General features: G+C 40.0%; 2 protein-coding genes and 1 pseudogene across 2 annotated transcripts; 1 reads left to right on the top strand and 2 right to left on the bottom strand.

The window, feature by feature from the left end:
• Window positions 1-45: 45 nt before the first annotated feature.
• Window positions 46-1,837, bottom strand: LOC6728538 (HIG1 domain family member 1A, mitochondrial). The gene is made up of 3 exons (XM_002103847.4): window positions 1,630-1,837; window positions 653-842; window positions 46-389 (listed from the first exon to the last, which is right to left on the bottom strand). The coding sequence occupies exons 1-3, from the start codon at window positions 1,721-1,723 to the stop codon at window positions 368-370; spliced, it is 306 nt and encodes a 101-aa protein (XP_002103883.1). The 5' UTR covers window positions 1,724-1,837; the 3' UTR covers window positions 46-367.
• A 269-nt stretch (window positions 1,838-2,106) lies between these two features.
• On the top strand, window positions 2,107-4,712 carry LOC6728537 (dihydrolipoyllysine-residue succinyltransferase component of 2-oxoglutarate dehydrogenase complex, mitochondrial). The gene is made up of 7 exons (XM_002103846.4): window positions 2,107-2,359; window positions 2,627-2,730; window positions 2,785-2,886; window positions 2,961-3,500; window positions 3,566-3,710; window positions 3,915-4,220; window positions 4,285-4,712. Exons 1-7 carry the CDS (start codon window positions 2,285-2,287, stop codon window positions 4,417-4,419), a joined length of 1,407 nt encoding a protein of 468 aa, XP_002103882.1. The 5' UTR covers window positions 2,107-2,284; the 3' UTR covers window positions 4,420-4,712.
• Window positions 4,713-10,955: 6,243 nt separating this feature from the next.
• Window positions 10,956-14,060, bottom strand: LOC27207575 (annotated as a pseudogene).
• Window positions 14,061-22,263: the final 8,203 nt, after the last annotated feature.

Here is a 22,263-nt window from a genome sequence, read left to right as displayed (position 1 = left end):
GTTTTGAAAATGTTAGCCCGGATAGTAAATAAAACTGATGGGTGGTTTCATTTAGTCTAAATTTATTTATTTAAGTATATCATATCATGCGAGAGGTATTCATCATCTTGTCGTCTGCTTTGACAGCTTTCGTTTGGATGTTCAACTTGTACATTAAAACACACAATATCACAATCTTACGCAGGTTTACAAAACATTATCTAACGTGGTGGGCTTCGACGCTCGGGAATACTTGCGAGAGTCCTGCCCTCCAGTGATTCTATCCAAGTGAATCGGTATGAACCATGGTGATGCAATAAATAGGGGTTTTGATTGCCGATGTCATCTTGTGATTTTTAGAGAGGGACGCCGAGCAATCAGATGGTCTTTAGTTAGTCAATGACTTTGTACTAAAATGAAGATTAAATCAAAAGGGTAAATAAATAAGGTAATCCAAACGTATGAAAACTAAATAGACAGTCATGAAAATGGGAATATGCGTTTGAGTGAATGTTAATAGACACGTGGAAACCGAAAGCATTTGGTAATAGACATAATTATGAAACAATTGTATTGGGGATTTCAATTGGGATTGGGATTCAGGATTCCTTGTGTACGCGTTACAACAACTTAAGCTACAGCTAGTATTAACTAAGTAGGAACTGGGCATTACTTCTCCTTGGGCGCCTTGTCGAACAGGTACTCCTTGGCCATGCTGTAGCCCAGTCCGAGGGTCAGGCATCCGACGACGGTTCCCTGGGCGGCGACTCGCAGCTGCATCAGGAAGACGCTGGTGCTCATCGTTCCGCGGTTCCGGTACTTGTATGCTCCAATCAATCCGGCGGCCACGAATCCGGCAATACCTGTGAGTGAAAGTGCAAATCACCGATTAGTTTCTATTGCCCATGCGGCGGATGGCTTGTTGTTGCTAGCTGGCCATGCGAAACAGCTGATAAAAGCCAGACGTCGCGAAAATAATAACATTCAAGTAAATACTAATTATGTGAATGTAGTGTTGGCAAAAATGAAGCTACAAATTTAGATATTATAATAAAATCACATAATATAACCTTTTTTTTTTTAACTAAATGAACATGTTTAAACAAACTAGAAATTGAAGCTAAACTTAAAAAACTGCATTTTATATAATGCTATTTATTTTCATCAATATACATATCTTCGAAAACTATCGCATTTTACTGTTATCTTTTTAATAGCTAAATCGCCCAAATAGTCAGCACTCGTCAGCGTCAGCTGTAATTTGTCGCATACGCAGACAGGCGAGCTGAACATTCGAACACGCGCGAAGATCAGATGGCTACGTGACGTCACGGATGTGATAATCCCATTTCCCATGCAATTCGCGTGAATTGCGAAATACTCCTGTTACATCATTCGCTCTCCAGAACGTGTTACGAATCACACTGCATTCACCGTTATGTCACACAGTGACATCAAAAAGTGACCCCAAATTGACGTTAAACTCTTGGCCAAGGTCAAGATTAGTCGACTTCTTCCCCGCCGCACACGCATTGTACATTCGTAAATTTGCGGTAGATATGTGCGTATCTAGCTGGCTGCAGAGCCAAAAGTTTCCATGTGACGTCACGGCGGCAAAACTTCCGCTGTGCGGAAATTGGCAAAACTCACCCACAAGCATGAAGGGCGATTCCTTGGCTTTCCTGGAGAGCTTGTTGGCCTGAGCGGCATCCTCCTCGCTGTCGAAAAGGGACTTGGAACTCATTTTCACGAATATTATATTATGTACGCGGGTGGTTCGGATCGGTTTAATCGCTTTGCAACGTTCGCGAAACTTTCTGCAATGGACAGCAGTTCGAGCAATGTGACCAGCGCCAAAACTTATCGCTCACAGAAAAGTTTCCAAGACTAAGCAATATTTAAATAGTCAATATAGTTCTGCAGTTCTGGTAATTTGTAAAAAATCAAGATCAAATAACTACTCAGGTTATTGTTAAACAGTAGATTGTATTTATTTTGATTGTATACAATTAAAACTTATCAAGGGCATCGATAGTTGGCTGCTGTTCTGGCCACACTCCATGATAAAAATACCGAAAGCCGCTCTCAGCTGTTCGCAAGCTTTGCGCGCTTTTCCGCCAGGTGACGCTTTTGCCGTTTCTGACATGACATAAGAAATTAGTATTTTTTAAAGGGAAAGGGGCGGACTGCAGAAATCGACGTTGCTTTGCCTTGGCCGCTAACTCTGTTTTAAATTCGAGTGCTTTGACATAAATTGAAAGTAAAACAACCGCCGAACGCAATTTCGCGGAACAGAGTCGCAACAATGACGGGAATAATTTCGATCGTAACGAGACGGCTGCCCCAAACTTTGGGAATGCGAGCCCTGCGGAGTAATGAGGTAAAAATTGTGAACGGGCTGGGGATTGCCGGGTGGAGGGGCCCGTCAGGTGTGATAGATGCTCCGGCGATATATATGTATATATCAATTTTTATCCCATATTCACTGCCCGCCTGGCGCTGGCCGATTATGTAACTGTATGGGTGTGTGTGCGTGCGCCGCTGAAAAATGGGAAAAACTTTTGTTTGGGACGCCCGCTGCACGTGACCCGTCAGCCGACGTTGCCTCCTGGTTGTGCAATCACTAATATTTGCTTCTTTCCGCCAGGTAAAGCGTTGCATCCGCCAATATTCTCGGTTAGTTGCCTGCGCCGCCCAGCAGCAGCAGTTGCTCCGTCAGGATGGATCGAATCGCTGCCAGGAGGCCACCAGGTAAGTCCTTCACTATCCACGAGAGATCCTTCATCAAGAGTTGTTCATTCCTAGGCTTCTCACCTGGCAGGGTATCCACACCACGTCGAGCATGTGGTCGGAGCAGACCGTCAATGTGCCACCCTTTGCGGACTCCATTGCCGAGGGTGATATCAAGTAAGACCACGGCACAGAGCTGGTTTCAAGCAACAGGTTCATGCTCATCCATTAACGATAAATTCCTGGAACAGGTTTACTTGCAAGGTGGGTGACTCATTCGCCGCTGACGAGGCTGTCATGGAAATCGAGACCGACAAGACGACGGTGGCTGTGCCAGCTCCCTTCTCCGGAACTCTGACCGACATTCTGGTGAAGGATGGCGACACCGTCAAGCCCGGCCAGGCTCTGTTCAAGATTAAGCCCGGTGCAGCGCCCGCCAAGGCAGCTGCTCCAGCGGCTGCTCCTGCGCCTGCTGCCCCAAAAGCTGCCCCAGCTCCCGCTGCTGCACCCAAGCCGGCACCTCCACCACCTGCCGCCGGCGCACCAAAGCCACCACCACCGCCACCACCAAAGGCAGCCCCTCGACCACCACCACCTGCTCCAGTGGCTGCACTCAAGCCGGCCGTCGCCCAGGTGAAGGTGCCACCAGCGGACGGATCGCGGCAGATCCTAGGCACTAGGTCCGAGCAGCGTGTCAAGATGAACCGAATGCGTCTAAAGATTGCCGCCCGCTTGAAGGATGCCCAGAACACATGTGCTATGCTCACCACTTTCAACGAGATCGATATGAGGTGAGTGACGAAACTACAGCATAAAATTGAGCAATAAAACGCATAATCGTTTCTATTGTTTTTAGCTATGCCATGGACTTCCGAAAGCAGAATCTGGATGCGTTCACTAAGAAGTATGGTATTAAGTTTGGATTCATGTCGATCTTCGCAAAGGCTAGTGCCTATGCGCTGCAGGATCAGCCCGTAGTGAACGCCGTCATTGATGGCACGGTAAACAAGCCTCCGCCCCGCCCTCCGCTTATCATATTCTTATCGCCCGTGACGTAGTTTGGATTGCCATGCTTTTTAAAATGGCCTTATCAGTCGAACATTTAGCTTATATGGTCGCTTTTGTTTATGCAATTTCCCGTGGCGATATGATGAATGTGGAATTTTCTGTGTTGCCATGCGCTCATAATTGCCATAATTTTGCAGGACATCGTGTATCGCGACTACGTTGACATCTCTGTGGCCGTGGCTACGCCCCGTGGGTTGGTGGTGCCCGTCATCCGCAACGTGGAGGGCATGAACTATGCCGACATCGAGATCGCACTGGCCGGTCTGGCCGATAAGGCCAGGCGGGATGCCATCACCGTGGAGGACATGGACGGTGGTACCTTCACCATCAGCAATGGCGGAGTGTTCGGATCCCTGATGGGCACGCCCATCATCAATCCGCCACAGAGTGCCATTCTCGGCATGCACGGCATCTTTGATCGGCCAATTGCTGTCAAGGGAGAGGTAAGCATTCCACAACATACGCATAATAACCAGCTGTATTTTAATCATTGTATTGTCCAACCAGGTCAAGATACGTCCTATGATGTACATCGCCCTGACCTACGATCACCGAATCATTGATGGACGTGAGGCGGTCCTGTTCCTGCGAAAAATAAAGGCTGCTGTAGAGAACCCAGCAATTATTGTTGCCGGATTGTAAAGTGAATTGTCTTAACACACGTCCACGGCCTTAATTTGATATTAGCCTTTTTAATTTGAAACTGTCTTTGGTTATTTATTATTTCATTTTGCGAGCGTCACAAAAATTAGAAAATCAACCGAATTCGAACTACTCTTAGCATCGGAAGTAGTATAATAAATCAAACGTGGATCTTTTCTTAAACATAACCTGTGCACTGAATGTTATTGTTAACCTAAGACGCTGCGATGGAATGTCGTAATAAATCGATGACGAATATTGACCAACCTCAATGCATTCGATTGTCAAATGAAGTGGCTATCTTTTGTACTAACGATCTTTTAATGGCACCGTGTAGCGAAACTAAAAGTTGATCATCTTGAATGTCTCCGCAATCTTATCTGAAGCAATACATATATCTTAATACAAACTGTAAACAGTCTTATCAAATAATTTGTCATGTGAGGATGGCTTTAATTGAGTTTTAAGTGGATTGCGTCTACCGAAGGTGATTATTGAATATCTTTCAATTGAGTAAAGCTTTTCAGCTTTAATTGAGTTTTAAGTGGATTGCGTCTACCGAAGGTGATTATTGAATATCTCTGATGTCTTTCTAGTTGAAATGTTTTTGCACGGGAATAGTTTTGTATTTTTCGATTATTATGACAGCTATATGATATGGTGGTCCAATCCGGTCTGTTCCGACTAATATACTGTACTACAGAAAAACACTTTAAAACCAGGAGATTATATCGACTCTGCTGTTGATTCTAATCAAGAATGTGTTTATGTTTATATTGTGGTAAATGTATCCATGGCTGCATTGCAAACTTCTCACTGAAAGCAATACCCTCTTTTGCAGGGTATAAGGATCCTTTAAAGTTATAAACAAAATTTTAGCAGCCTAACCAACAAAAGGGATTCATTCAAATTGGCTCTTCATAAGAATATTTCAGATAATTTTAAAGACTAGGAAGATATTGAAATAAGAAAAATAATTGTGTCTGACTGGAATATTGAATATATATATATTTTATTATATTATTATTATTATTATTACATTTTCTTACCATTTCAAGCAGTTCTGACCAATATTTTCCGACCATTTTCCAAATACTCTTACTTAATAATAGCAAAGTTAAGTAAAAGACAGGTTGTATTGTTTTGTTATTAGAGCAAATTGGCTTGTACAATTTTATTGATTTTTGTTTTGTATTTTTTTAATCTCGCTATTTCTAATTTATACAATATTTATGTGTTTTTGAGGTTGTGCGGTTGAAATAACAATTTAAATAATATATATTCATAGAAAGGATTAATTGTGATTTTGATGGATTTGTGCTAAATGATACTTTTTGGATACATTAAACTCGTGTTTTTAGCTTACTTATTGAAACTTAATTTTTGTTGTAGATCTATCAAAGATTGAATAACACAGTTTTGATTTTGGTTTTTTTTTTGTGCTGGTTGAAATTCGTATTTCCAATGTTTTGCTTAACATTTTTGCTTATCACATGTGTCGAAAAAAAAATATAAGAAATTGAATCTGACGACGATAATGATAGTGTAGGGAGATTATCGAAATAAAATATAGAAAAATATACTTCTGTGTGCAAATGAATTGTGTGTATAAAATCACATAAAAAATGCGGCAATCGTTTCGTCTAAAACATTTCGCAATTCGATTGCAAAATTTCCAAAAGTTGAAATTTTAGACAAAAGGATTGGCATTATCTACATTAGTTTTCCTTTCTTTAGCATTTTGTGCATTTTTGTGCAATTTCTCGTATATATCTCGAATAATTTTAGCTTAACTAAGGGGATACAGAGTGTAGTTACGTGGTATAATTCGCGCTTAATCGTAGTTCCTGTTTTTGTCTTCATTTCTTCAGTTCTTCATTTTCTTTTTGGGTCTAAAGAGGCCTAAGGTGTATCTTTTTAGTCTGCCCGATGGGAAATTTCCATTATCTAGGGTTTTTTTTTTTGCTCAACGGGGGGCGTTGTTGTGGGCGGGGTCAGTTGGCACTGCACTTGGCTAAGTGCAACACTCTTAAGTCTAAGCAATTACACTAGGTATCCCCAACCTTGTGTCCGAAATGTTATCTTTTCGCGATTCTGGTCCTTTTTCTCCTGTTCTGGCTATGGAATATATGCATATGCTATACTCGCATACTCCCTGTCCTTTCGTTTGGCTGTCTCTCTCTATCTATCTCTATCTGTCTCTCTCTCTTTGCGTAGATCTGGCCGGGAAGGATATGCTTTTCTATCTTTCTTTGCTTTTCTTTCTTTTCGAATGTCTTTCAATAGAACTATTGTACAAGATTCCATTTGCTACTCTTCGTGGGTGCTTCTCGCGTTTGTCTCAATGATTTTGCAAATTTCCAAATTGCCCGAAATATTTCAATTTTTTTTTTATCGTAGTCCTACTAGCCAAAGGTGGGAAGATGCTGCTCTCTAGAAATGTTCTTGTGTGTAAATAAAAGTCATAACTAAATTTCTGTGCCGGATTTGTCGGAGGGGAGGTTGGAGCTACTAACTGCTACTTCGTTGTAAATTTGGTTGCTTGAATTTGGTTTTTTCTTTTTGGGCTTCGGCTTGGGTGATTTCGAGGGGTTTTCTACTAGTTCAAGTCGGAAATGTGTAATTTCATAAGACGGTTTTTGCAGTTTCTTGTTTGCCAAGTCTCTGGGTGGTTGGTTGGTAAGTTGGTTGGTTGGTTGGTTGGCTGGTTGGTTGGTTTGATGGCTGGCTGGTTGGATAGTCGGTGTATGTGTCGTCATAGTCGGCGGCTGCCACTTGGCCGGGCAACTTTTGCCATGAATTTATAAATCAAAACGTTCTGCTGTCTAGTGGCCATTGACTGGCTGCTGCGGAGGATGGGTCGCGGGGTCTTTTGCTCGGATTGGGTGTCCTGTCTTCTTGGCTGAGGGTCTGCTTATGGCCCCCTCATGCTCATGCCAGCCATATTTTATTTATTGATGGCAATTATGCCTCGACCTCGGCTATTGCCAGTAGTTTATATAAATTTGGAGTTTTGTTTGATGTGCTTTCAGCTGCACGACGCTATGATGATGGTTCGAACTTTTGCCAAAGAAACCAAGTCTGACCACAATTTCAGAATGGGAGTTTGGGTGCCTGGAGTTTTAAGTTTCGAGTGTTTCAACTGTGCTCGTGACACTAGTGCCGAATATTACTTAAAGTTGCGGTTCTGCTGGCCATGCTGCTGATGCCTTCATTTTGAGTTTGAGTTTGAGTTCTGATTTTGATTTTGATAATGATTTTGATTACGAATTGGATTTGGGTTAAGTCGCAGTTTGTCTTCAAATTTGTGATTTTTGTGCGGCGGCCTTCGGGCGAAAGTAATGCGCTTGAGGACGCGGCCTCTCCTGGGGCGGATCAAAGTGGTCATGGTCATCGTGGAATCTTTTGAGGATGGACTGGACTGGACTGGACTGCTGCCTGGGATCCTGATTTTGCCGGCTCAACTGATTTTGGTTACTGGTTTTGCAACCCTCTTCTTTGAAATCGCGTGCCTTTGTTTTTGTTTCGGTTTTTGTTATAGTTTACAGTATACAGTGCTCTCAGATTCAGATTCAGTTTCAGTTTCGGTTTCAGTTTTTGTTCTTGTAGATTTGGAATTTTCACGAGAGCTGGGAATTGTTTTGTTTCGCTGTGATTTATCTGCCCTTTGGCCGCTCTCCGCTCGCCGCGCCCTGTGGCCGCCATTTGTAAGATTTTGGCCAGAAAGTTGCCAGGAGTTTCCCTAACCATTATCCTGTTCCTGTCGCGTCTTCTTCGCCAGCTCCAGCTCGGAATTTTTGGTGCTTTTCGGCGGCCTGCGTTTTTGCTCCTGACATTTGTCGCATTAAAACTTCCGCAGTTTCTTGTAATTTATAATACTGGCTTTTTGAAATTTAGCTGCACTTATTTTTTTCGCTCTTTTTTTTTAATTTTTGGCGGCTCGGTTTTGTTTTCTCAATTTAATGGGTGGGCTGCGAATACTTAATCATCTTAATGTGGTAATAATTATGCACCGAAGGTTCCTCGAAATGCTGCGACTTCTGAACAGATTTTGTTTTATTTTTGTTTACGACTTATTTCATTTGGCAATGGTTTGTTTGGACTTTTGAATTTGAAATGTGTCTTATTGTCATTTTGATTGTTTTTAAATACTATGCTGCTTTGTGTGATTTTGTATAGAGTTTTGATTACCTGGTCTGATAAATGCTTTAAATTAAATTTTGGTCAGAATTTGGAATTTTGTGGCCGGTGTGTGGTTCAATTTTGAGTTGAATTTTGGTTTTCGGTTTTCAATTTTGATGATTGCCAGAGGAGCCGAAAGTTGAATTTGGATTTTTGAATTTGGTTTGTTTGGTTCTAAAATAAAGTAATTTAGATATGTTATTATTATTATAAAAAGAGGGAAACCTTTTTGTCTAATAAGAGTATAAAAGTAATTTAATAGCATTTAGATTAAAATCAATAATATTTCTCATATGATTGGTTTTGATATTTTGTTGAATACATGTATTAATTTTGGGGTTTAAGGCATTTTGATTTCTTTTGAGATTCAAATCGGGTAATTTTGGTATTCCAGACCTTTTTAATTGTGAAAAGATATTGAACAAATTGTAAAATGGTGCACATGTTTTAAATTTGTTAAATAAACATTTTAAAAACGAGTCAAAATTTTAAAAAACTTGCAGTAGTTACCTTACGAGAATATTTCGAATAACTAATAAGGTACATGAAATGTAAAAGTGAAAATTTCAAAAGTTTCGAAAGAAAGTGAATTGTTTTGTTCTAAATTAAATTCAGTTTTTTTAATTATACTTTTTCTAAATTTTTGATTTTTGTATTGCGTTCTGTTCCTTTTTTACCGGATAAAACATTTCCATAATTGCATAAATAGTGAATTTTAATTAAAAATGTTGCTTTACTCCAAAAATTCCCTGATGCATTAAGATTATAATTTGATTGAATATTTCATTGGTAAATCTTTTGTCAATTTATATAACTTTTAGAACTGGTTTTATTGCTTTTTGAATTGCAAACATTACAATTTTTTTTTTTTTTGATTTTTCAATTTGTATTTCGAAGTTTTCAGTCATTGGTATTTTTGAAGACGGCCTGAATAAGGTTTTTTTTTTTAACTTTTTTTGAGGACTAGCTATCTTTATTCTGTTTCTTTTTTAAAATCCAATTTACTAACTAAATGTGTGTTTTGAATTTTTTTTTTGTTCAAACTGTGAAATATTTTATTGTTTTTCTAATAGGACTCTTTGATATTTTTTTTTAACTTTTCGTGAAATAATTGGATAAAATTTGTATCTGATGAAAAATACTCTGCTTTGGATAATGAAACTTACTACTAATGGCAGTGATTTGTTAAATTTTTGAGTCATACATTTTACTTGGTGGTTATGAAAATAAATTTTATACATTTTTAGAAATATTAAAATTTTTAAAAATTTTTAACAACTGAATAATTTGGGATTTGGGTTGATTTTGAATTCGGTTCGAACTTTTGCTTTTAAATATTTGTTCTTATAATATCTGGATCATGTAGTTTTTGTTCTTTTTGAATTTAAATAAGTTAGAAATAAAATTTAGTATTTTGTTATTGTTGTTAACTGCGGTTCTTGATTGATTTTGACGTTATTTCTTGGTTGGAGTTTTTATAATATATAAACAATCCAACATTTCAATTTTCTTATTTACTTTGGTTGCTGATATGTTTTGGTTTGCAATGATATAAAGACTTTAGAATTTAATTTGATTAGAATTTAATTTAATTAGAATTTGATTTGGAATTTGGTTATGATATTTACAATAAATAGTTTTTGAATTTGGTTAATTTTTGGGAAACAGATATGTGTAATTTAGAATTTCGCGATAATTAATGTTGCTGATTTGGAATTATATATTTTATCTTGTGGTAATCTTAATTTGAAATGGTTTTTAATTGTGCAGTTTTTAATTTGGTATATTTTGATTGTGAATTTTGATAGATATTTATGTGACTTTCAACGTTTTGATTTTGATTGAATTTTGCCAATATTGTGCTCTTTGATTTTGTAGTAAAATTTGGGATTTGAATTAATTTAAAGGCAAATAGTTTGATGCTTTTTGCTTTAATTTCGAATTTCTGTCGTGCAATCAATTTTTATATTTAAAAATATGGATTCTATTAATCATTAAATTTTTGAATGATTTCTTGATTTTAAATTTTGAATTTGGTCAGTAAATTTTAAATTTTATTGTGTAATATTTATTTTCCAGTACTGTCATAATAAATAATTTAATTATTTTTAATTTTGGTTTATATTGTTTTAGAATTATAGCTTGGTTTGAAATTTTACTTTAGATTATTATTTTTGAATATGGATGGGTGATTTATATTTTCGGGATGCATAACAAATAAAATTTTTGTCGCTTTGGATTTTGAATGAGTTTGATTTGAATTCGAATTCTGACTAAATATTTTTAAAAATTCTTCAGTATGTGTGGGAAAAATGTAATTAAAAAAAAAATAATATAAAATAATATTATTTTTGAATTCAGTAGGCCAGTTAAATATAATATTTTCTTTTTGAATTTAGGAGTAATAAATGAGATTTTAATTCAGTTGTTGTGATGTTGAATTTGAATAAGAAGTTTTGAAAAATGTTTTCACAAACAAATATTTTTGAGATTGTATTTTAGAGATTTTCAGGACTTTAATTTGATTTGATTTGGATAATAAAGGTCGATTATTATTTTTTGTGTAAGTAAAACTCTTTTTGAATTTGGATGGATTTTTGCAATTTCGTGATTGTAATCGTTGTGATATCGTGTTTTGGTAATTTTAAGGCGTGGGTAAAGAAACCAAAGAGATTTTAAAAATTCGTATAATATTTTTAACCGGAATGAAGTATTTTGAATAAGCTTGGCAGTATATTGATTTCATTTTGTCTGAACTAATCGTAATGAGGTTTGCGTTTGAATGTTGGTTTGGTCGGTCGAAGTTGTTTCTATGTCAATGACCAGAAGACATTTTTGTGTTCTTAAGGGTTGGGGGTGGTTTAAATGACTTCCTGTGGTTTTGTACTGTCGTTTGCTGTACAAATTTCTATCAGCACTTCTGGCGCATTAAATATTTCTTTGAAATTTTCAAAAACGTTTGATTAAATAATGCCGCAACGCCTTTGCTTTCCTTCATGAAAATGTCAACGAAATATTGAAAGCGCTGTGAAATGCTTGAGTTGTTAAACTAGAGTTCGGTTTGGCTATAGTCCTTTCGCGAACCTATAACCTATAACTCGATTTCGTTGTATTTTCCTATCGAACTTTTGGGGGGTCAGGCTATTTCTTTTCTTCTTGGGAATCGTAGAAGCAGCTTCCTTTGCAGCCATTTTATTGCCAAAGGGGTGTGAGTGTTTGATGGGTGAGTGTATGGGTGAGCATACCCCTGCGCGTGTGTGTGTGTTGCCTAAAGTGTGTGTGTGGGGTGTGTGTGAGTGTGAGTGAGTGTGGCTGGGTGGTTGATTTGCGCCTAAAGCTCTGGGCCATGCGAAACTGTCTTTTGGCATTTGCTTGATTTTTGCATTAATATATTGTGGTTTAACTAAAGATTTGTAAGGACGAAACGAGAATTTGGAATTTGTATTCTTTCGATTTGCGTTTTGGGACACAAAATGATAAACTATTGCATTGTGTGTGTGGAATTTGGCGGGGCAGGGGCGAACTCTTTGGTTGAATAACGAAAATAAGATATTCAGGGATACTTTCTTTGCCTTCTGGAAATGAAGCCTTCTGCGATGCCGTAGAAGAAGAGTTCTTTTTTGGATTTTGAGTTGTGTCGGTGGGATTTTGAAATTTTGATTCTGGGCTGCTGACGAGAGTGAAAGGAGGCTCACCTTTGGCTCGGTTTTAGGTTTTTGAATTTGCATACTTTTAAATGAGATTGGAATTCTTTGTTTTTGGAATTTTACTTAGTAAGGCTCCAGTGGGGTTACTCAAATCTGTTTTTGAAATTAGTTTCTAAACAGTAGTCAAAACATACTTGCGAAATTCGGAGAGCAAAAGGTGGGCACTCTGTCGCTCTCTCTCTCTCTTTGCTGCTGCTTCGGCTCTCTCTCTCTGTGTCGGGTTGTGCTTGTGTGTGAATTCGCCGCAGGATGTGGGCTGTATGTGTGTGTGCTTCCTGTCGAGGGGTGGCTTTTGCTGCTTGGGGTAAATCACTGCCCCTGCTTAGATATTCAGCTGGATATCTACGGCGGGGCAGCTTTCTCCTTTCTCTTGATTATCTGCTGCTTCTGCCGGCGTCGGCGTCGCTGCTCCATTTCGTCCTTCTGCTCCTTTCGCCGTCAAATGCTCGATCCTTCTCCTCGCCATCGAGTTCATCATCATCAGCTTTGTCGGCTTTGTCCCCAGCAAAAGTGTACTTGGATATTTGGTTTGCGCCTGGACTTGAATTTTGGTTTCCTTCCTTGCAGTTTCTGTCGGATTTCGGTGTGATTTGCTGGCCGGATTTTTTGCTTGGGGCACAGGACTCTTCGGTGGGCGGCGACGGGGCGTGGCAGTTGCTTAAGACACTGGCAGTTTGGCTGGTTGGGAATTTTGATTCGATTTTGATAGCAGTTTGGATTTTGAATTTCGTTCTTGGCGAGATTGTCATTGCAGTAGAGAATTATGAGCAGTAAACACTTAAGAATTTTGTTGAGTTTCATAACAATTTCGTTGATGGGGATGTGAGTTTGATCCGGATGCAAGATATATGGTTACTGCTCGATCCATAATAGCTTTCCTTTCTTCAGCTTCTGGGGTTCCTTGAATGAAACATTTAAAAGAATTTAAAAGTTTTTGAATGAATAATTACAATTTTCATAAAGATCTGACAAATCTTATTTACCTGTAAGATATAAAAACGATATTATTATCTCTCTTCACTAAAGATTTTTCATCTCGTGCTATTTGGCCAGATGTGTTGTTAACTTTCCAATTGGTTCCAGGCGATTTACAATTTTCTTGGCTATCAGCTTTCCTTAATTTTCGATGGTACTTTGGAATTTTGTTTTTAGTTATTTTTGGAATTATTATTAATCCAAGAAGGTATCGTGGTTGTGTTTGGAGAAAATATTTCAATTATGCTTTGATTTCATGTGGTGGAATCTCGCTGATATAGATTTTTTTTGAATTTGGTTAAACTTTTGCTTAAACTTATGCTTTTTGTTTGTTGTGTTGGGTATTTGTGTTATACTTTAACCATATCACGAAAATGTGTAAGTTTCACATTAACAATTTTCGCAAATTGTTCGTTTTGGAGTTTGGCTTGTTGGTACTTGGGTTTCTTTTTATACAAATTAATCTGACATTCGGCGGTTGAATTTTTGCAACTTTTGTCGACTGAATTTTGTTGGGCTTGCTGCGGTGGATTTGGTTGATTTTGTTCTTCTGTCGGTGTGGAGATGCTGCAACAGCCTCCTTAGCGCCGCCTGGACATGGCGCTGCGAGGAGTCCTCGATCCTGGTGCTTCTGTTGCTCCTGTGCGGCTCCTACTCCTGCTGCTGCTGCTGTTGATCCTCAGCGTTTGAAGATTGAAATGAAACTGATTGATTCTGCGCAGCAGCCGCAGTTTATATACCCGCCAGATCGGTCGAACCGACGCCAAGCGATCCGATCGCAATCAGGATGCTAGAGCTTTGTCCATTGTCTGCGAGGATGTGGACAAAGGACGCCGTTGGCAACAATGAAAACCCGTTGGGCAAGTTTATTATAGAAAAAGCAACGCTCAAAAGATCGGAAAACGCTCGCGTTTCCCTTTGGTGGTGGGTCTGGGATTGCGGGGTGGTTCCAAGGATCGAGATCTGTAGGCAGGCAGCATCAGTTGCCACACCTGGCGGGCACGAAAAAGCTGCAGCAGCAACAGCAGCCGCTGGACCAAACTGGTTTACGAGGGTTCGTCACATCCTGGCGTATCCTTGACCATTTGAACTGCAATTGTCTGGCCCTGATGATGGGAAAAATTCCTCATTTGAACTTGTTTTTCCACACTCAGTTCCTAGGCGTCTCGCATTGGAGATGGAAACAAGTTTCCTTGTGGCAACGAAATTTGTCAGCTTTAAATTTATGACCAGCGCAGGTCAATAGCGGCTTAAGCGAAAGGCTCTTCTAACCCAGATTTCGCCATGTAATCCATTTGAGTAGGCCGTCTCCCCAGATTCCCCCAGACATCCATCCGTAATCCATCACCCACATCAGCTGGAACTTTCCGCTTGTGGGTCAACCTTTTCCTTGGTCGCCAGCCGACGGTGAATCCTTACTCCTTTTCGTCCGTTATTTTTTTCGCATCTTTGCTAGTTTCATTTTGGATGCCATCTTTCGAGCATAGCAACAAGTTAAGGGTTGCGCCGCTGTTTTTTTTTGTACTTTTCCGTTTCCCCGAATCCCGGAGCCGAGCACTTTTATTATTTAAATTGCTGTTAACCCTTGTTTGGCCCGGGTTGGTCCCGGTCATTGGGTTAGAGGTGGGGTCACGACATCTATCCATGTCTGCGAGTGTGAGAGCGAATTCCGAAATGGGACATTAGGAGCTAGGACGACGAGGTTTCGTGGTCTATTGTGAATGAACCGTTTGGCTGTCGTTAATAATACGCCCTGTGTGCAATTGAATTCCGGAAATACAGTAACACTTCCTTTGAATCAGCGGTTTCTAAAAACAATTTAATAAATTTCGCTTGGATGATGAGTGCTATGGGAATGTTATAGCATGTTAAGATGTTACTTTCATATTCACCAATTAAGTCAATATTAATCTTATATGAATGTAAAGTTAAGACATGTTTTAACCTTAATGAGGAATCAATATCAATCCATTACTTTTCATTTGCTTTAAGTAGTTGAAATCCAAAAATGTTACCGCCAGAAGACTGTTTTACCACCTATTTTCTTGCACGAAACTTTGTGGTACAGTTGTGTACAAAATGCCTACACTTTAGATGGAGGCTGCCGTTAGGCTCGGGTCCTTTGGCAACCTAAAATGTAGAAAAGGGGAGGACTGGACGAAAAGAAAATTTGCATATTTCTGTTAATTTTGCATTGAAGTTGGGTTCATAACGAAGAGGAAACACTTGAAATTTGCATACATTTTCCTCGCTCATACAAACACTAACACAAACTCACACACAGACACACACACAAACAGCGACGAGGGGACTTCTATATATGCAAATTTGTATGTTGTAAAGTTTTCATATAAAATACAAGTAAAAACCGAAAGAGAGAAAATGGATTTGGGGATGCGGCCAAGGATGGGATGCCTGCTAAGGACAACGGGCACAAGAAGGACAACAACACACTCGCACACAGACACAGACAGGGCCTACACAAAGGAGGTCCTTGCCAAGAAGGATTGTGCGTGCCAGTTTATCCTGTGAAAGTGTCCTGACCGTGTGTATCCAGGCCGAGCGTCTGAGTGCCTGAAAAGTCAGCAAAAGATACACACAAACACACTCGCTCCAACACACACACACACACACAAACACGCACAGTGCTCAACCCACACGTACAGATATGGGGAAAATAAATTCAACAAACGGCTTTTCCAGAGAAAATGCTGGCCTTTAAGAAGAAGGGGGTCCAAATGGGGAGAGGGCAGTCGAGGCGGCTGGCATTGTTTGGATCAAAAAGGCGCCTAAAAATACTCACACAAGTTCCTATCTCTGCCCAGCTCCGAAGACCCTCATTTTTGGTTGGCCAACCATTTTTTTGGTTCATCCTTATCCTTTGCCTTGTTGCTGCCCAGCCTGCCGCCCACATTTATGTTACCATAATTTGACTTCAAGAAAAAAATACAGAATGAAACAAGTTAAACTGCGGACAAGGAAAGATGGCATACTCTTTTATGTAACTGAATCTGTATGCTTTGGGAATGAGTTGGGTTTTGTAGCCGACCTTTGACGATTAATTATCCATTTTAAATCACTTTTTCGTCCTTTCGTCGAGGAAAAATGTGTTGGACACAGACTGAATTGGAAATAATATATTAAAGTGTTTCTTTTTCTGATATTTATCAATATTTTAATAAACAACTAATTTTTATGACTTATATCTTATGTTATTACATATCATACGTTTTAAGAATTTAATCCATTACTTGTATTATCTAAAGTAGTAATAGTATTCCTTAAATCAATGGTAGACTAGTAAGTTATTCTGAAAAATAGGGGTACCATTTCTTAGCCTTGAGGATGATGTACCCTTCGAAGGTGCACAAAATAGCTATCAATATAGTTCCGATGGTGTTGATCGGCGTGGAGTCCTCTATAAGAAGGGTATGAGAACAAGGACACTCATTAAACACACACATGCAGGACACCCACGCTGGAAACAGGGAGCCAACACTTGCTAACCGAATTTCCGGCTGTAGTTTTTCGGCCATGATGGGTTCATTTTTCAGCACCCATACACACACACATACATGTGCAGGGACATGTGAGGCAACCACTTATGAAGCGAAAGTTGGCATGCGCACACACACATACAGAGGCACAGACTCTTAAGGGGGGCAGTTATGTGGGTGTGTGCGTGTGGCGTTCTTTTGCGGATTTTGCAGTCAACTTGAAAGCCAACAGGCAAAACTATATAGCTAATGTGTGCATGTGAGTGCGAGGGTGTGCATAATGTGTGATTGTGTGGAAATTTTTGGGCAGTTTCATTTCGTTCATATTTATTAGTTGGCCCAGACACACGCACACACTCGCACACGGTCACATAAATACTTATACACCCACAGGCAGACAGAGAGAGAGTCATCAAAACAGGACAACAAGAAACGGAAACATTTTTTTACTTTGTATTTCGTATTTTGTATTCACCCTCATCAGTGCAAGTTTAAATGATGTTGCCCGTTCTATGGCAACTATCTCCAGAGTGGCAATGCAGATAGAAAAAATTGGGCGTCTTTTAAAAACAAGGCAAGGTTGACAAGATCATAACACAGTTTAACAAGAGTTTATTGGAATCATAAATAACATATTGCTTTTATAAAAATATTTATGTTTTTCAAAAAGAGATGTAAATCATTTCAAACACATTTACTCACTGAAAATACATTTATGAAAGATATATTGTACATAATAAGACTTCATTTTCATCCTTTTCATTGAATATTAAATATTAATCTGAAATAAATCCTAACTTGTTTCGCAGTGCTTGTGAGTAAGACCCATTTTCGTGCACAGATACACAAATACTGGGACACGCTTGGGCCTCAATGATATCCCCCCCCTCCATCGACCCTTAATAGTTGGTGTTAGTGCAAGAAAATAGAGGGAGAAAGGCTTGGGACCAGTGGCCTGGAATGGGCTAAGCCTCAGCTCCTTCTAGCCCATTTCCTGACCAGCCAACAGTTCTGCATCTCAACTATAACTACTGGGCTTCTGGCTGCTGTCCCCAGCAAATGTAATCAATTTTTATGCCATTATTGATGCTTCGCAAGGCAATTTAATTTGGTCAAGGGGTAGAGTGCCGTAGTCGGTTTCTATTTACGCCTGAAAATTGATGTGCAAATTAATTGGGAATTTTTGGCTGATTTAGCCTGGCGAAGGAAATGGCTTCCGGTTGTGTCTGGTCTGCAGATCGAGTCAGCCTTTAAATGGGGGCGTGGCTGGAATGTGGTTGGGAAATTTTGGATCCTACCGATGACAGTGGGTAACTTGAAACCAAGTGTAGGCAGGGAAATCTGAAAGAAATGTATCAAGAAGCTGAAATTAAAAAAAAGTTAAAATTGTTTATGATTAATCAATTAAATTAAATAATATATATAATATAAATCAAATTTATATTATTATCTAGAAACTAATATTTCTGTTCCAAAACGCATACAAAATTCGAGATATGTTAATATCGCACTTTGCGCCTTGCTTTCCTTAGTCCTTTGCGTGTAAATGTGTACGTGTCCTTTTCGTCCTCTGACCAAGCGAAATGTAGCAGTGTTTGTCTGCCTGCCACATTTGGCATTAAACATGTGTGTTACCCATTTTTGTATTTTTATCATTAACGATTTTGTATGCTAAAGAAGAATCCTTTTGTTTCAGCTTGAACCCTTCAGATATGTGTCTCTGCTTTTGCTTCTGTTTCTGCTGCTGTAATTGTATCTGTGGGTCCTGCGAGAGTCCTTCGGAAAATATGTATATATGGGTTTTTTTGCGCTTGTGTGTCCGTGTGTGACACATTTGTTTCCTTTTATAATTATGTCAGCTGCAAGTATTCCTCCTACAAAAGAGTTTATCAGCGCCATAAAGACACAAGTGCCTAATGGCTCTGTCCCCTCAACGCTGTGAGTTGGGATTTGTTTTGCTTCGGGAGCTGAAATTTTCCCATCCAACTAATAAAAATGTTAATGAAGGATGTGAGGAAATGGCAAGACTTCAGCTTTAATAAATGCAAGGAAATTTGACAGACTTTTTATGCTAAATTAAATACCAGTAGATGCAAAGGATGTCTCTTTTTCCTTCCGCCCATTTATAATTTATATACTTATTCTTGATTGCATTTCTCTACTGCTCCATATTCCTTAATGAATATTTGAATACCCGCCATAAAATGTCCGTTATTTTGCCGCCATCTGCAACAATCAGCACACCACACACACACATACACATTCAGACGAACGAGTATATTAAGGATTCGCAGTGTTTTCTTATCAGAGGCCTTAATCCCCGAGGGCCACACACATACACCACACACACACACTCACGCGGACATGCGGACGGATTCCATTAGCATAAAAATGTCATAAATAAGAAGCACGCTTACTCGGCCCGCACTTATTATCCTCCTACAGAACCGGGGGTTGTTCTCAAATTCAAAATGGCGCCGCTTTCTTATTAGAATCGCTTAGGGGCGGAGGTTGTTCAGCCGGCAGCATCTTGTTGCGTTTTTGGGGGTGAGTTTTCGCATACCGAAACCAAGCGCAAAAACCAGTTCTCAGACCCTTACCCCTCGACCATGCCACGCCTTTCTTCTACTTTTTAATGCATGGGTATGGGTGTGTGTAGATGTGTGCGTGTGTGTGACTGTACCGTATTTGCTGGTCGAGAGTCTCGGAGGCGGCCAAGATGACGTGTTCTAATTGATGTCGCCACGAGGGCTACAAAAAGGATTCCGCATCCGGGCATTTGAATATTGATTTTCTACTGCCACCACCCCCCTCCCAAAGTTTTTGGGTGGGCAGGAGGCTGTTCATTAATTAAGCTGACTTTGACGAGGGGAAAGTTTCCGCACAAGGCGGCGAGATGCCGGAATAGTTGCTCCGTCCAAGGCAGATCCGTAATGCGTGCGGTCGAACATCAAAAGTGGAACATGAAAAGCACTCGGCCGTGGAGTATGTGCGCCCAAAACCACCCACCAATCCCCCAAAGCAGCATGCAAATTGCGTGTGTCCCACCTAAACGCCCCACTTTGCACTCAGAGAAATATTTCCTTATGTTATTCTTATTGTGTTGCGAGAATATGCTCCGATATGATAGCAAAACTCACTCTTTTCTTTAATTATGATAAAAAATCGAAAACAATTGGAAAATCGTACAAGATCCTACAAGATGTTGATATTTTTTAAAAGATTGCTACTTATATTTAAAGGCTGATAATAGATGTTACTGATATTTTTTGTGAGTGTCCCCCCATTTCGGCCTTCCACTTAAGCGAAATTGAAGCTGGGGGCCTCTTCTTGATGGTTGCGATAAATCATAAGCAAAGAGTTGCAAAAAACTACTAGTCGACAAAATGTTATGTACATGAATGTATTTAGAAGCCATGCTAGATGCGACTTTCATCCTTTGCCATTTCCTGGCCCATTTACCCCGTTTCTCCCACTTCGGCCACTTCTGCCACCGAAGCTTTGCTAAAACTTCTTGGAATTTGCTGCAGCAAATAGTTGGAGTCTCCTCCTGCCGTATCCCCTTCCACTCCACGTCTCCGGAATATTTATAAATGAAAATTCCAACAAGAACATTTTCTATTAAATTTCGCCTCCCTCTGCACGAGAAAGTTTTCTTGCCAAGGCCCTCCGTTTGAGTTTTTGGTTTTGGGTTTGGGTGCCGAGGCCAAAACAGTTTTCGTTTTATTGCATTACATTATATACGATTCGTATGTACACATAGATATATATATATATATATATAGGTTCTTTTTGCTGAGCAAACTTTTTGCTTTGGCAAAAGTTTCTTGCGAATAGAGCGAGACGGAGCGGACCCATTCAGGATCTCCCATTACTTTTCAGCTGCAAAGTAAAAGTTCTTAGCAGCACCTCCATCCCGATGGCCGCCCATTCCCATGGCCATTTACCAAATGTGCCAACTACTTTTTCTCAAGTACCACTGCGGGACATTAAATCCGGCTACGTGCCTCGTCCTGGCCACTGCCGGATTGTTGGATTGTTCAACTGTTACTGGAGGTATTATGCCATGACCGAAAGTTTGAATAGTTCTTCTGCAACACACGAATTGTGCGGAAGGATGCGAAAGGATGCCTCCCTTTTTTGCCACTGCAATTCGTTTTTGGCCCCAACTATTAGATAAGGCCCGACCCTGCCATTACTCACAGCTAGTCTTGGATGCTTCCACTTCACTGCAACTGCGACACTGCGAGTGTGCTCCTCGAAGATGCTCTTTCCCACACGGAGGCGATTCCACAACTGGACAGCATCCGTTCCCACAGGCGAAAAGAAGGAGGCTGTTTGAAGGAAGGTTCCCAAAAACCCGCCTGTCCGGTTGCCGGAGAAAAGAGTTGAAAAGCTGCCCAAAACAGTGTGAGAAAATCTTGGTCAATTTGACCTCTGACCGGCTAGCAGGGAAGATAGCTTAAGGGGTTGGAAAAATTTTAAGATGCTGTATGACTCAAGGCATCACATGATTTCTCATTTCATTTAATATGTTAAATGGGTTTTTATTTAAATATAATATTATTTATATATATAATATATCATATTTTGGATTTTCCAATCGATTGTTGCAACCCTCAAGTCAATGAGACGTCTGCTAAGATATTTGAGGGCTCTTAGTCCCGTTCCATGATTTCAGAATAAAGTATGATATTCAGTTGTCCAATATTCAAGGAACAACCACAATCACCAGCTCCAAGAGCTCTTCGTTCCGAAAATTTATCAAATTGGGGGTTGGATTCTACGCAAACTCGAGTCCGGAGTGCGGGTGGAAATGGCTTAGAGGGTGGGTAGGCTGGCAGGCGATAAGTTTTTATGTCTTGAGCTGATGGTGTTGAAAAGTTTTTGTGAAACTAAACACAGAATCTCGCCCGCCCGCCCACAGGACCCAGGAAAAAGGATATAGTTCGGGGGTTGTTCGCCAGGAATATGGCCGCAGCAACTTTTATGCGGGCGTATGCGAGTGGGTTTTAATGAAAGAGTGTACATACATACAGAGCTGGAATCCCGAACCCCAGGAACGTTTTCTTCAAGGAGCCCGGGCTGGAAAAAGGGTTGGAAGGGCACATCCTTGCCGGACACGGGATTGTCAGAAGTTGGATATGCCGTTGTGCATAAAAGATAATGATGTTGCCTTAAACTTTTGGGAATAAATAATAGTTGTAGTGACCGCTCTCTGCCCCACCGCTCCTCTCTGCAGCCGCCCATCCCGCAGGCACAATGTCCTTGTTTCAGTCTGGCTGTAAGCTAAGGTTATTATCTTTCAAGTTTTCAAGCCCCATGTGGAAGTGCCACAACAGGAGCAACAACAACAACAAGCGGCGAGCCGTAAAAAGGGACGGGACCCAAGGCCTTAAGCTTATAATTAATTGCATGTTTGGTCGAGACGAAATAATCCTTTGTACTGAAATACACCCGACCCTGGCATTCTCACATCCAGC

The sequence above is a fragment of the Drosophila simulans genome, chromosome 3R (genome assembly GCF_016746395.2).
Source record: "Drosophila simulans strain w501 chromosome 3R, Prin_Dsim_3.1, whole genome shotgun sequence".
NCBI classification, from domain to species: Eukaryota; Metazoa; Arthropoda; class Insecta; order Diptera; family Drosophilidae; genus Drosophila; species Drosophila simulans.
This window is presented reverse-complemented; position numbering and strand designations above follow the sequence as displayed.

Excerpts from the sequence above, each read along its gene's own strand:
- LOC6728537 (XM_002103846.4), top strand. The coding sequence starts at position 2,285 with ATGACGGGAATAATTTCGATCGTAACGAGACGGCTGCCCCAAACTTTG. Across the intron at positions 2,360-2,626 it reads GAGCCCTGCGGAGTAATGAG|GTAAAGCGTTGCATCCGCCA; the intron begins GTAAAAATTGTG and ends TCTTTCCGCCAG. Across the intron at positions 4,221-4,284 it reads CAATTGCTGTCAAGGGAGAG|GTCAAGATACGTCCTATGAT; the intron begins GTAAGCATTCCA and ends TTGTCCAACCAG.
- LOC6728538 (XM_002103847.4), bottom strand. The coding sequence starts at position 1,723 with ATGAGTTCCAAGTCCCTTTTCGACAGCGAGGAGGATGCCGCTCAGGCC. Across the intron at positions 843-1,629 it reads ATCGCCCTTCATGCTTGTGG|GTATTGCCGGATTCGTGGCC; the intron begins GTGAGTTTTGCC and ends TTTCACTCACAG. Across the intron at positions 390-652 it reads GACAAGGCGCCCAAGGAGAA|TACAAAGTCATTGACTAACT; the intron begins GTAATGCCCAGT and ends TCTTCATTTTAG.